The sequence below is a fragment of the Miscanthus floridulus genome, chromosome 8, assembly GCF_019320115.1.
Source record: "Miscanthus floridulus cultivar M001 chromosome 8, ASM1932011v1, whole genome shotgun sequence".
Classification (NCBI taxonomy): Eukaryota; Viridiplantae; Streptophyta; class Magnoliopsida; order Poales; family Poaceae; genus Miscanthus; species Miscanthus floridulus.
The window spans coordinates 63,051,349-63,066,349 of NC_089587.1; the positions used below are offsets into that span (position 1 = coordinate 63,051,349).

General features: G+C 43.5%; 2 protein-coding genes across 9 annotated transcripts; both read right to left on the reverse strand.

Moving 5' to 3' along the window:
- Positions 1–2,215: 2,215 nt before the first annotated feature.
- Positions 2,216–6,999, reverse strand: LOC136476533 (uncharacterized). 7 transcript variants are annotated; one of them, XM_066474403.1, is made up of 10 exons: positions 6,831–6,999; positions 6,549–6,739; positions 6,227–6,371; positions 5,576–5,666; positions 4,667–4,864; positions 4,321–4,556; positions 3,895–4,026; positions 3,617–3,684; positions 3,410–3,471; positions 2,216–2,454 (listed from the first exon to the last, which is right to left on the reverse strand). In XM_066474403.1, exons 2-10 carry the CDS (start codon positions 6,707–6,709, stop codon positions 2,321–2,323), a joined length of 1,227 nt encoding a protein of 408 aa, XP_066330500.1. In that variant the 5' UTR covers positions 6,710–6,739; positions 6,831–6,999; the 3' UTR covers positions 2,216–2,320. The 7 variants fall into 7 exon arrangements, with proteins under 7 accessions (XP_066330500.1, XP_066330503.1, XP_066330502.1 ...); XM_066474406.1 differs by having other exon boundaries at positions 6,549–6,750; XM_066474405.1 differs by having other exon boundaries at positions 6,549–6,768.
- Positions 7,000–7,401: 402 nt separating this feature from the next.
- LOC136476536 (probable sugar phosphate/phosphate translocator At3g14410) lies at positions 7,402–11,482 on the reverse strand. 2 transcript variants are annotated; one of them, XM_066474412.1, is made up of 8 exons: positions 11,178–11,482; positions 9,862–9,969; positions 9,665–9,699; positions 8,828–8,940; positions 8,472–8,733; positions 8,119–8,387; positions 7,870–8,026; positions 7,402–7,736 (listed from the first exon to the last, which is right to left on the reverse strand). In XM_066474412.1, exons 1-7 carry the CDS (start codon positions 11,331–11,333, stop codon positions 7,881–7,883), a joined length of 1,089 nt encoding a protein of 362 aa, XP_066330509.1. In that variant the 5' UTR covers positions 11,334–11,482; the 3' UTR covers positions 7,402–7,736; positions 7,870–7,880. The 2 variants fall into 2 exon arrangements, with proteins under 2 accessions (XP_066330509.1, XP_066330508.1); XM_066474411.1 differs by having other exon boundaries at positions 7,836–8,026; positions 11,178–11,481.
- Positions 11,483–15,001: the final 3,519 nt, after the last annotated feature.

Consider the following 15,001-nt stretch of genomic DNA (forward strand, 5'->3'; position numbering starts at 1 on the left):
TATATATATATATATATATATATATATATATATATATATATATATATATATATATATATATATATATATATATATATATCCTATAACAAAAAAAAAAGATTTCGCCAAACTTACGGAACAAGCTTAAAAAAACACCTGAGTGTTTTTTAAAAAGGCCTCAACACATGATTTTAATGTCTCAGATTTGTATCAAGATTTAGGCTTTAGAGAGCAGAGATAGTGAATACAAGAAATAAGAAATAAAAAAAGTTTCATAGCTTCCTAACACATTTTTTCGTACCTCAGTTACAATTAGTTTATATTAGAATTAGCCTCTTGTTTTTGTGAAAAACTATAGCGATAATGGCATAATAAAAATAGGTTGCTAAGGCATCTAATCTAATAACACTTAGTATTTGTCTCTGGTAACTACAAAGTTATATCTAGTCCGAACCATATATCTGAAATCGGACGGATGGAAAAATCAAGCCGTGAGAGCCACAAAACATGGGTGTTGTGCAGACTGTCGCCCTGATCGCCAATCAAAGCTCAACTTTGGATATCATGATGAAAGTGAAGCCACACCACACCTTGTGTAAACCAACAAGGGGATATTGCATTGCCGTACTTGAAAGTACTTTGATGTGATCCTAAAACCTACTGCCTCAAAAGTCTGATTCTCAACTGTTATTTCTGCAATCTCAAGACGTTGGGTGTTGGACTAGAATGGCAGGAAAGTTTGGGAACGTGATGCACCGAGAAGCAGAGCTCCTGGTGGAGCCAGCAATGGAGGGGAGAGACGGCAAGCAGTGGAGAACATGCCGGCGATACGGGTGCGTCACATGAGCAAGACATGAGCATGGGACCTAAAGAAAGAAAGGCTGCGTGCAGATATGCAGCTGGGATACGATGTGATATGCCCATACCCAGCAAGTTCGTTGTGACAAATATAAAGCAACAGAAGTGCAGTGGTTATTTTGTATCTAAAAATGCCAACTTGCATCAGTTGCATGTGACAAAGTATACTTATTCAATTGCACATATATTGCCCAGAAAGATCTCATGAAAAGCAGAAAGAAAGAGGTGTCAATGTATGTGCAATTGAATAAGTCTTTATATATATATATATATATAAAAAGGTTTCACGGTAGCAGCCATAGACATGAGTTAACTAATATAAAAAAGGGTCTGTTCAAAGTGTAAGAATCACATGATTTTTGTAAAAGCACTTTTATAGAAAATTTGCTAGGTTCCCAGAAGAGTCAGGAAAAAACATCCATGATTCAAACAGGGTCCAAACCTGCTTCCCAACTACCTGGTCGGGTAAAACATTTCTCCAAACTTCGGATGATAGCTAGTTGCCAAATACGCTACGAAATATCAGGATTAAGAAGTAATTGAGGCCATAATGCTTGGAAGCCTAAATTATTGCCCTAAGCACAGGTTTACATCATGCAGCTGACCTTCCCAGTAAGGATGCCCATGGTTTTTTAGTTTTTAAATTGCAGGCAGCAAATCTACTTTGGTGTTTGATAAGCTGCCCATCCTGACCAATAGTCAGGCTCTTTGTCATTTTGCTACTGTCAGGCAATGTGATGCAACAACTACATGCACTTCATTACTTGATCTAGTCTTGGCATATAATGCTACGCTAATCCTATGAAACACAGAAAATCAGGAAGCAAAGTAAGCCAAGGCAACCCTTTAATCTGGACTTTCAAGCCGTCACAACATGAGGATGGTTGCGTGCATCGGCTGGGATCTTTTCACGCCACTATCTTTAAAAATAATAAAGATAAAGTAGCACCATGAGGACTGTGACCACCCCATGCGAAGTTACCATGAATACCCGGTGTTCGGACTTGAGACCAAGAAGACCACGAAATCAGGCAGCCAATAACTGATGAAGGAAAACAACCCTTTAACCACGAAGATTTAAAAAGTATTTAAAATAGGAGGAATTGTAGAAAGTATTTAAAATAGAGGAATTGTACTGGCCATTTAAAATTGGAGGAGGGTATACCAACAAGTAACAGGCAGCACGGAATGAGTTGTTGTCAAAAGAAATGAAACCTAACATTTACCTACCCCATCCTGAGTTAAGATTTGGGTACCTGGCAGTTTGCTATCGTTTGGGTATTTGACTGATCAATCCAACTGCAAGAACACAAAATTTTGTCTTGTCGCAGTTAGAAGCATATGCTAAATGTGAATTTATCATAAAAAAGCATGGGAATTGGGAACCAACTTGTACTGTATTGTCATTTAGTTGCTGACAAGAAAACCCAGTTTTACAAGTGAAAGGACATGAATGATCCAGGAAGATAAACCAGAAAATGCTTTAAGTTGGTAGTTTACTGAACTTGGCAACAAAAAGACCACTGGTTTGTGAAACTGCGGGATCAAATCGCAGTGTTTTGGGGATGCCGCCACTTCTGCAGGGCCAAGTATCAGCCAAATCGATCTTCTGCAAATCTGCAAGTTGCAACCGTCACATCAAGGGATAATTTTTCATGATCTGGACATAAGGGGATAACTGGAAAAACAAGCAACATATACTGGTAGGATATCAAGGAAGTTTGGCATTAACTGAATGAACTAAAAACAAATGTCATGGATAAGGACAGCACTTCCATACTCCAACTGAAAATTACTCAAACCACATTTTGCACTTCTCTTCTCTAGAGAAGATGCGGTCATTTCGAGATAAACAATCAGTGAAATATCAATAGTTTCCAAACATAAATGTTTGCACTTTTAGAGTCGTTCAATTACCAAAAAAAACATATTAATTCATTTTCCTTTTTTTCGTCTCTGCTCTTAATTCTGTATTTGGCTCTTTGCATATTGGTTGATACTATAGAGTTAAATGTCACTTTGTTTTATTAGGTAACACTTCTCTAATGTTATATGTCACCTACAAAAGTCATCCTATAAATCACTGTTGAAAAAGATCCAGAATGTTGAGACTAAATCAAAACATTATTTAAGATGCCTTGCTAAAAGGCCAGGATGAATTCAGGATGAGGCTTGTCAAGACAAGTCCAGTTAAGTTCTGGACACAACCGGTCAACTATATTGGTCCAGTCCACTGAGCTAGCTATAATAAGACCAGGCCAAGAAAGGTTGGGATGGTATTGGCTTGACCAAACCTGGTCACATACTAATCTGAGCTCAGCTGATTTTGCTCCAATCTCATGAAGACATAAGAAAAACCAAAATGCATTGGACACTAAATTTCTCTGCAAATGTACCTAGCAATGTTTTTAACAGTAAGATTCACTAAACATATTCTACACAAATAAGGAATATTATTTAGGAAAGTTACAACAGCTAGGATACACAATCTAAATCAGAAAATGAGCCCCTACTCTGCAAACTAAATAGAACAAAATCACTGAACTACTGAAGTGAGTAACATAGTTTGTACCTGCAGAAGGGTGTGTTGAAAGGAATTGCTGAACCACGCTCTCATTTTGTGCAACTGTCAAGCTATTTGAAAGCAAAGTCAGTAGGTATTACACAATATGACATGACAATGCCACAGGAGAAGGTATAAATTTTGGTGACTCGGAAATAGATAAGATTCCAAGTTTGTACTCCAATAAGGCCAAATTCCCAGAACAATATTACTCACCTGCAAGTACTATATACAAGTGAACCACCAGTTTTCAACAATTTAAAACCGTTTGTGAGAAGATGTAACTGCATAACAGATGAAGTTTATAAAACCATCTGTTGAGAATATACAGCATAAATTTCACAAGTAACAGAACAGAAACTTCAGTGCAAGGAACAGAAACTTCACTAGATATACTCTATGTCTAGCTAGAAGCCAAAAAGACTTACAATTTGGAACGGAGGAAGTACCTAACTGGATCTAAAATATAGATATGGCCTGAATGAAAGAGGTACCTGAAGCTGAAGAAGGTTCTCGGTTCTTTCAGCATCAAGTACGCGGCGATCTAGAGTTTTCCATCCCCAGAATTCAAATTTCTGAATGTGTTTTATGGATCCATCATGAGTACACTCCGCATCTACTAGGACCTGCGTACGGTTCATCCAAATGAAGTGAGAAGCATGTGCAACTGGTGAAAAGCATGTTGAGTCTCATTTCTAATCGTGCATGCTGCTTGCTATGGGTTGTTCTAATAAAATTTATTAGTCATCACAAAAGATATTTGCACCACAGCAGATGGAGATAATAACTTAAAGTGCTACCAAATCACAACTGCTCTTCAATTCAAATAATACTAAGCGCATTAAATCCAAGAAAAGGGTGCTGATACGCTATAGTCCAAGCAAAATATGCTAATATGCTATGAGGATATAACGGAATACCTTATCATAGCCAGATGTACAAGCTTCATCATCAACTGAGGGACAAAAGACATCAGATTTACACAGTCCAACTAATCCTGAATGTTTACCATAGTATATCAGTTCAGGTTCCGAAGTGGCCAGTAGGTGCTGTGGACCATTTGCATTTGCTTTCTTAGTCTTCTGCCGATCCTTCCATGATCTTCTTGAAGTCCATTCTCGGAATGTGCTTCCATTTTCTTCAACGCCAATTGAACCTGTGACAGACAGCAAGCAGATGTATCAACTAAAAAAAAATGATATTTCCTTTCCCGTGTTCTAAAACAAGGAAACATAAAAGGGAAGGAGTTCCTCAAAATCAGAATACCTTCCATTCTTCGCATCCTGGAGTTCACAGGTAAAATGGAAAACAAAGTTCCATCAGCAACAAAGAGCCGAGTACGGTCACCAAGACAATACTTCTGCAACATTGTACGACAGGCTGCAAGACGGTGCTTTGCAACATCAACACCAGTCAGAGAACCAGTAGTTCCAAGCGTATCTGCGAGCATGCAAAGCTTTGCACCTAGCATACCAATATAACATATATCAGCATTGTCAGCACAGTGAATAACATAAATATCCAAAAAGGAAAAACCTAACACAAGCTACAGGACTAATAGCAAGATGCTCCATTCTTTTAAAAAAAAATACAATTGTACATGTTTATTGAAATTGAGACTGTAATAGTCCAAATAAAACAGGAATGCAACTGGGAGTCACTAGATATGGAAAGTCATAATCTAGCAGTCTTTATAAATGTAATAGATGATTCTATAACAGTAATATAATAGACAAAAAGATTTTAGTAAGATTACATAGTATGGCTAAACAGGTGTAGCCTCAAGTCTCATAGATAACATCCTCTTCTCAGAGTAAAGTTTAAAAATACATGCAGGATGCAACAGGTATACTGGGAAAAACACAAAACTACATGTTACAGCCTATCGTTTAAGAAGGATAGCTGAAACTACAAGTGGTTCATACAAATGGAACATGTGGTCAAACAGATAAACCAGGATCAAATGTTCCCTAACTAAAGATCAATCCCTCTGAAACTGACTTCATGCTCTTATGGTAATGGTAATGGTAATGGTAATGCATTAAAGTAGTTCTTTCACACTGTGGCACCCATGCAGTTCACTAAACAAGCACATCACATTTGTCGTTATCGTATTCATTTAACACTAAGAAAATAATGCTCCAATAAAAAAAAATTATTGGTATGGTAATTTACCTGGAGCAGCACAGAGGTCAAGGACATGGTCTCCTGGTAGAACATCAAGTGCTAATATAGCAGCTCCAGAAGCAGCATCAATTCCATAGATCTGCAATTCATTTAAAATATGTTCAGCTGAAGCAAATGGAAGAAAATAAAAAACATGATACATAGTAGGTTTGCCATGGGGAATTCCATCTTCTGCTGCAAATTGCAGCAGCAAGCATTTGTTGAGCTTTTTTTTTCTCGAAAAAAAAGTATTTGTTGAGCTTGAGCATTCAGCATAAGTTGTACTCACACCCCATTGTTAAGAATTGGACATCTCATTTACTGATTTAGTTATGTTTGACTGCATCTCATCTCTTAAAATATTTATACTTTTGAAAGAAAATGGAATGCAATTGCCATTCAGGGTGAATTTGTAAGAACTCGGCTGTGTGTGATCACAGATGCCGAAACCAGAAATATTGTTTTTTTTTTCTAAGAGATTAGGGTAAATTTACAGACAAAGACACCGTGGAAAAGTTTACATGTGCATCATCAGACAACACATGCCATCAATTTATACTAGCTTGCCACAGTCGTTTAAAGATAGTATATAAAAGAAACAATTGCATCATGCTGGCATTTAACAGGACAGCTGAACAATCAAATGTGAATTCATCTTACCTTCCCTTGCTGATAAGCCGTGGAGCCAGCAATCTGAATTTCCGGCGGAATCGCATAGAACCCTGGCAGCCATGAAACCTTCTCGAGGCCACACTTCAACTCGGCTTCCATCTCTGCGATCTGGGACTCCATGCCTGGTTTCAGCCTTGGGATTAGAAAAAACTAAATCAAGCTCCCTCTTTAGCATACTTGGAAAAGGAATTAGAGCAGCAACAAACAAGCAAGCATAAATGCAAAATGCAAGACAATGCGCAACAAAGAGGCCCTCAACCTCAACAAGTGCAAAGGTGCAGTGCAGCAAGCACGGGTGGGGGTCAGTCACCTTATGTAGCGCGGGATGGTGGCTGCCATTGAGTACACCGCAGGGTCCAGGCCATTCTCGCTGAGGAACTCGAGGAAGGAGGCCGGCAGCGGCAGGGAAGCCGTCTGCCGCTCTCCTCCGCGGTCGGAAGCGGAACCTTCTGGACAATCCGGCTCTTCCATTCTCTCCGGATCAATTTCCCCGAGAAGGAACTGCACAGCAACTGGAAGGCTTGAGAATCCTGCAGAAATAACTTTAGAACGGAAACCGAGCTCACCTCGAATGACTTGTGCGCGAACGGACCTGGAGCTTAGAGGAGGAGAGGCGCCTCGGCGCCCAAGGCCCGCCGCTGACACCGTCGCAGGGCAAGCCGTGGGAGCCGCTTGTTCTGCTGCCCCGCGCTGCCGGGCGCCAAGGCAGCTCCCCGCCGCCGCCGCCCGGGATGGAGGAGGGGTTTGAGCTGGGTCTGACAAGAGACGGTCGGACCCAATGGGACCAGGTGATGGGGGTATTTTCGTCATTATTTTACTAGTATTTTTTTATTAAAAAGAAACTTTTAAACAAAAAAAATGCTATTAAAAATTAGTGAATTTAAAGTACAATGGATTTTAAATACTACACCATTTTTAAAACCTTTGGGACTTTGGGCTGCGAATCATGGCTTGCAGCATAAACATCTAGCATAGTAATGAAAATGGGCATTGCACAAATTTGCAGCAGGTTTCTCATCTGTTGAATAATCTTTTTAAATTTTAAGACAAAAGAAAATTGAGATCGTCCTCATCTGAATAATCAAATAATTTGAAAACATATATTGCAGAATCAAAATCCTTCAAGTAAACTGAGAATTGCTGGATTCAGAAACCAACATATCTTGCATTCTTTGATCTGCCAGATTTGCATATATCGCTACATCACATCTCATGGTCTCCCAAGCAAACCATGTACAAAAAAAGATTCAGGGCTGCCATTTTTGGAGCACCTGATGAGTTGTTACAATAGTTCAAAAGAAAACACGGCAACTTTATGGCCTAATTTCATCTGTATGGCGTGCTCCCACCTTTTTGAGCAGCAATATTACAACTGTGAAGGCAGTGTATCATCTTGAGCATATCATTGTACAAAATGTCTTCCCTCCAGATCCGCGGGAAGGAAAAAGAATGTATCCAAGGAGAGCTGGCCAACCCAACAAAAGAGAGCGCAATTCTCCTGGATCACAAGTAAACGCAAACATCAAATCAGGAAAATTTTTGCGGATGACATATGCGTGCCTGGTGCAGTAGCGACATCAATAATTTATATTGTTACCTCTGTGAAAAAGAAAAGTGTTTCAAAATCTCACTACTTTTGGTGCTACGAAGCTTCTTTTGCAGAGTTCATTGACAACACCACATCTCGGGTGCTTCCTGAAATGACCTTGTTCTCGTCACCTTGTTGTGGGTTCGCTTGGGGTTTTACCTTGAGCTTATGGTTGTTATATGCAACAACACCTGCTATGGCTGCAGAGATGCAGGATTTTAAGTAAAACAGACCAATAGATACCGAAAGACCAATCAATGTTAAAATAATTCAGGATTCATCAGCCGAATACCTATGGCATAACCAATTATGTTTATGAAGGTAAGCTGTGTATCAGCAAAGATGGCAGCTGACAGCAAAACTACAGACCAATCCCTCACAACACCAGTAACTCGAGCTGTCAGCGCACTAGTCCGTGATATGACAAGGAAAACCGACATATTGAGTATGAAAGTGCACAGGCAGTTTAAGAACAATGTGAATGGCGGGAAGTTCCATGAAATACTATCATCCATCTTTGGCTTCTCTAAGAACAACCAGGGAATGAACAGGCATACAGCACTGCAGGAAAAATCATAGATGAAATTAAAACAATTATCGGTATTTTCGAGTTAGTTAATTAGAATAGTGAACGGGAAAACATACCTGCAAGGGCTAACATAGTACATCATGGATATCAAGTTCAGCTTGACGCCCTTTTTCTTCAGAAATATCTCAATGAAGATAAGTCTTAGGGCTTCCGCGACAACTCCACCCATCTGGTAAACCACTCCAACCCAACTGATTGTAATTTCACCAACAGAAGCCACAATAACTCCGACACTGATAACAGACATGATAGAAAGCATTTTATAGCTCATTTCTTCCAGGCCAAATGCTGATCCGAGAAGAAACACAGCTACAGGCACTGTAGCGTACAATGAGAGCATATTAGCATCACATGTAAGTCTATCAAATCCCGATATTTTCCTCACAATCAAAACTGAGGGTATCACACATACTTATTGCCTTCAACATCTGTGCAAACGCGACAGATATGTAGAGGTACGCACTGTTCCCTAGCCAAAGTGTCATTGCAAACATTGCTCCAATTGGAATGACTGAACTGATATATCTGAAAGTTCAGGGGAACTAGTAAGGGGAAAAAAAAGCAGTTCATGTACTTACAGTGAATAAAACCACGAGTTCAGAAACAGCATAGTACAAACCAAAACGAATTCGGAACAGTACGGTGGGAAGAAAATGATGAATTCCGGTAAATACTAAACCACACAAGCTCAGTTGCTTATTTCTTCTTAATATGGTTCCTCCTAGGTGGTTTAGGTTTAAATTTCAGAAACAAAGTAGAAAACCAATATGCCCACAATTTCCAAATCTAAATCAAAACATTTCCTGAAGGATATGAAGCCTACTTATTAAAAAAACACTTTTGACAAAAACAAACACGGTCCAATTACCAAGTATTGTTCAACCAAATTCCAAGTAATCAATATGCTCATCTTTTTATGCTGCCAACTTTGATTTTTCAAAATACAGGTCACTCATAAATTTCAAGTTCATGACTTTAAGTTTCCCTTTGACGGTGAGAATGCTACCCTGTTTTCTTCAAGGTAAAATCAGTATTTCCTCAAGGCCCTAGTTATCAATATTAGAAGTTTAGAACATAACATCATTGTGCGAAACTCATAAACTGCCTTTGTGATCTGCTTATACAAGGTAAGATAGACATGTATGCAATTATGCATGTCATACTCATGGTTGGACAGGTGAAAATTAATTAGAAAGAAAGTAGTACATAAGCCTATGGAATTAGTGTGAGCCGATCAGCCAAGACTCACATATCTGTAGTCATTCCCTCCTCAATCTTTATGATCTGGGAAATATCATCAATATAGAAGGAAAGAGTAAGTGTGTGCCCAGATCTACAGAATACCCAAGGAAACAAATGGAACCACAGGAAGACCTGGGTGTTACACCTATAACTAGTAATATAGCAAGCAAACTGTGTTCCGCTACAATGCACATGAATAATTACCTTGAAAACCTTTGTGATTGCAAAGCATACTACAGACGAGAAGACCATGTGCAGCAGAGTTAGTGCCACAGGATAGGGAAAGTTGATCTCTTTTGAGGATAAGACCCACTGTACAATGAAAAAACCAAGTACTTAACAGTTAATAAGACTAAAAAAGAATAAGAACATTATTAGCTAAATTCAATGAAGGCACAGAGTTGATCATCATATAAAAAGAAAAGTTAGTCTTTGAATTCACAGCAAGAATGAATTTGATGCAACTGCTTGCGTAGGGAAATTGCATTAGGCAAGATAGTTTTGCAACTCCACAGAAACTATTATTCAAGCAAACAAAAGTAGTTTAGCGGAATTGACACATGTTGAATCAGAGTGTCACAATTGAAGCCAGAAGCCCAGACCCGTGCATTACAATGTGAAATCAAACAGAACCAAGTCCTCGAGGGTCCTAGTAACCGATAACGATCAATCCAATAAAACCCATGACTAATTCGATTGTACTTTCATATATGCACACATGGAAAAAGACAACACCAGCAGCAGCAAAAGGGAAGCTCAATTTCTTATTACCGAAGCAGCTATCTGCTGCCACATGCTGAGAGTTAAGTCAACCCGCCCCAACCAACCGAAAGAAGTTGCACATGGTGCGCGAGCAAAGGAACCAAGCAACAAAAGAGGTGAGTTTCCCGGATCTCAAGCTGATGAACAGTGATGTTGATGTGAAAGGGTTGTGCACAACTGCACATGACATTCACAGTTGTCCAGATGAAGCTTATCTAACAGGAGAAGATAATTGGCACTTGTGAGCAGAGCAGCAATTTCCTCGTGAAACCTAACAATCTAAATTGGGTAAAGCTGACAACAGCCCAGATGAGCAACTATTTTGGCACTTTATCCCCTGGGGAAGTATGGAAGTGGTCATAAACGAAACACAAGGGGGCGGATCGCTAAAGCCCAAGCTCTCGGAAACTTAAGGCTTAGGTGTCGCGTGCAGGATCAGGAAGGAAGCCGGCTCCAAATCTCAGCGAGCTCACTTCGGGGCAAAATCGATGGGAGCGCATTGGAGCCTTCATCAGGGCTGCAGCAGGAACCGGGCACATCGCTATGCTCCTCCAGGCGAGAAGGCACGGAAGTCGACCCCTCGTCGACGCTAAACTGGGGGAGTGGGGGGCAAAAAAAACCCACCCTGAAACCCGACCCATTCCGCCGCAGCGGGCGAGTCGCGCGGGGCTGGGGCCGGGGAGGATTGAGGAAGGAAGGGAGCGCGGCGCGCGCGGGAATCGGGGGTTAAGTTAGGTGAGGTGTGCGGCGTGGCTTGCCTTGTTGAAGAAGATCTGGCCGCCGGAGATGGCGATGTAGAAGAGGAGGTGGAAGTAGGTGACGGCGCCGTCCCTCCACGCCGCCTTCCTCTCGGCCGGCGCTGCCGGCGGAGGCGGAGAAGGCGGCCTCCCGCTCCCGCTATTACCTCTCTCCATCGTGGCCGCGGGCGCTCGCTCGCCGTGTCGTCGGCCGGTGGGTCGAACGGTCGGTCGCCGCGAAGTGTGGCGGTGCTCGCCTGGTGGCTGGGGCTCTAGTCCTATACTACTAGTAGTAGAGTGCCTGCCTCGTGATTCGCGTCTCCAAGAGAGATGAGGCGAGGAATGTTTGCGTGCACACACCGGACCACACTCCCCTCCCGGTATGGCTCGCTGCAAGTGGGCCCCGCAGGCCACAGGCAGGCACTCGCCGCCGCCGTGCCCTGCGGCTGCGAATGCGATTGCTTCGCTACGCGCTTGCTGCACTTCGCTTTGCTTTAGAAAAAAAAGAGTCGGTCAAAATTAGGCGAGTCAAACAAAATTAGGCACCATGGCGTTTGATCTGGGCCTCGTTTAGAATGAAAAAAATTTCAAACCGATGAATAGTAGCACTTTCGTCTTATTTAGTACATATTGTCCAATCGTGGATCAACTAAGCTCAAAAGATTCATCTCGTGATTTCCAACTAAACTGTGCAATTAGTTATTTTTTTTACCTACATTTAATGCTCCATACAAACAGCTAAAAATTGATGTGATGAAGAGAGAGTGAAAAAACTTGGAATTTTGAGGGTATCTAAACAAGGCCCTGCTACGACGTGCATGCGTGCACGTCGGAGAGCAGCACGGCCACGTCGTGTCATGTGCTTTCCAAAGTCCAAGAGAAATGGCAGTGGTCGGTGGCGACGGAAACGGGACGGAAAAAACCTCGACTGTTTCCGTTTTCGCGGGACGGTATTGCGGAAACAGGGTACGCGCTGAGAATACGAGAGTGAGTTTTTTTTTTACCAAACATCCATTTCCGAAACAGCTTTATGGGTGAAACTATTTTTTTTCTTTTCTCATAAAGACATAGCTAGAAAGAATTAAAATAACTAGCTTATCATAGCTCTCTCTCGTTCATGCATGAAGCTGTTGGTAAAGCTATTTTGTTAAATAGCTTTTTTCAAAACAGCTCAGTGTGGGGGTATGGCCCCCGGATACCCACGACAGATCACATAGGCTGCGTTCTCAGGGACGGTCCATCCCACAAGATCAAGACGTGCACAGCGCTGCTAGGCGTGCACCGCAAGACATTGTATAGTACCAAATAGGATACTTACCTTGTAACCCTGCTCATCCAGACTATATAAGGAGAGGCAGGGGTCCCTTAGCGGACACGATCCATCAAGATCTATCTACTACATCTTAATACAATACACCAAAGACACAGGACGTAGAGTATTACGTCGATCAGACGGCCCGAACCCGTCTAAATCGTTGTCTCTACGCCTTGTGTCACCATCCGGTTCCTGATTACGCGCACCCCCACCGATAAATCTACCATCGCGGGATACCCCTCGGTGGACTGCCGACGATATTCTGTCGACAGTTGGCGCGCCAGGTAGGGGTGTGCGCTTGATCCCATAGCGAGCCAGATGGACCTCAAATCAACAGTGCGTTCTCGTCAACAATCTCGTGGAGATCCATATCGGTCGACGACGACGATTCATCGCTGGCTACATCACCCCCCGCGACAGCAGATCCGATCTCGGAACCACCTTCGAGGTCGCCCTCACCAACAACTCACCGCCCGCCAGGTGTTCGCCGTCAACGCTAACCAGATAGCGCCATACGTCGCCGACCAGACGCTCCGTCTAAAGCTAAGTCACGTTTTAATATTCTTTTAAATATTCTCCAATCTTCGTTAATCGCCATAATGTTTCTCTGAACTGTTTTTTTTATATTTGTTCTCCAAACGATTTTCGAACCCTCGAACAGTCATGTTGATGCTCGAACGCCTCCAAAGACGGCCCTGTCTCCAACTCCTCCCTATACGTGCTACGGGCTCCGCGCTCTGCGTTATGGGTGGTCGGTAGCGGCTCCTTGGTCATGACTGTTCCTCCTACATGTGCATAGGCTCTGCGCTCGATGTTATGGACTATGGGCTAGCTAGGGCTAAAGACTCAGCTACACACTAACTGGTCGGACGGTTTATATTAAATATAAATATATCTTCACACCAACTAATCGTCGAGCTATTTACACTATTTTATCGTCATTGCTGATTTTTCTTCAGAGTTCATATATTTTTACATTATGTACTACCCATTCTACATGTTTGTATTGCAGGATCGTCGTCCAGGTGATCGGATCACCTGGTCCTCGGGCTTCTTCACCGATCAACTGGTCTGACCACTTGGTTCATGGACTCTGTCGCCGACCATTTGATCGGACTGTTCGCCGGTCGTTTCTACTCAATGCTCACTTCGCCGCCGACCAGTTGACCAGACTGTTCACCGCTCATGCTTCATCGTCAGCTACGTCGGTGACTCCTCAGCGCTCGTTTTCTTCGTGCTCAAGGAGTAAGTGGGCACACTTCACCGCACGGACGTCGCCAGCTACACCGAGGACTCCTCAGTACTCGGACCTCGCCAGCTTCGCCTAGGACTCCTCGGTGCTCGGACCTCGCCAGCGACGCCGAGGACTCCTCGGTGCTCGGTCATCACCAACGACGCCGGTGACTCCTCGCTCCTTGATACTCGGACATCACCACCTACGCCGGGGACTCCTCACTCCTCCCTTAGTGGTCGGACATCGCCAGCGATGTCGTGGACTCCTCGCTCCTTGATGCTCAGTCATCGCCAGCGACACCGAGGACTCCTTGGTGCTCGGTTATCACCAGCGACGCCGGGGACTCCTCGGTGCTCGGACATCACCAGCGACATCGGGGACTCCTCGCTCCTCGGTGCTCGGTCATCGCCAGCGACGTCGGGGACTCCTCGCTCCTCGGTGCTCGGTCATCGCTAGCGACGCCGGGGACTCCTCGCTCCTCGGTGCTCGGTCATCGCCAGCGACGCTAGGGACTCCTCGCTCCTCGGTGCTTGGACATCGCCAGCGACGTCGGGGACTCCTCGCTCCTCAGTGCTCGGTTATCGCCAGCGACGTCGAGGACTCATCGCTCCTCAGTGTTCGGTTATCGCCAGCGACGCTGAGGACTCATCGCTCCTCGATGCTCGGTCATCGCCAGCGACGCTGGGGACTCCTTGCTCCTCGGTGCTCGGTCATCGCCAGCGACGCCGAGAACTCCCTAGGTGGTCGGACATCGCTGGCTATACCGGGGACTCCTCGATGCTCGGATCTTGCTACGTCTCGTCGATGTGCTATCAAGCTGCTCCATGCTGTTTTGATCGGGGTGCTAATCTTGGGCAGCACGTCTGGGGTCTTGATACGCACATGTCAGACGACGTCGGCAAGCTTTCAGACTTCTTTTTCTTTGACCCTGCTACAAGATTCATTCTTCATCTTTCAGCAGGCTCGGGGACTAAGTGGGCACACTTCACCTTGCGGTGAATGTGCTTGTTCTTATCTCGAGGCTACACCCAAGGACTGGCTGCCTGCTCGGCTGGTCTTCTACTTTTTGACCCTGACACCACGTGACTACATCACCTACTGTTAGGCTCGGGGACTAACTATAGGGGTATAGCCCCTGGATACCCATGATAGACCACATGGGCTGCGCCCTCAGGGATGGCCCAGCCCACAAGATCAAGGCATGCACGACGTTGCTCGACGTACACCGCAAGATATTGTATAGTACCAAATAGGATACTTACCTTGTAACCCTGCTCCTCCAGACTATATAAGGAG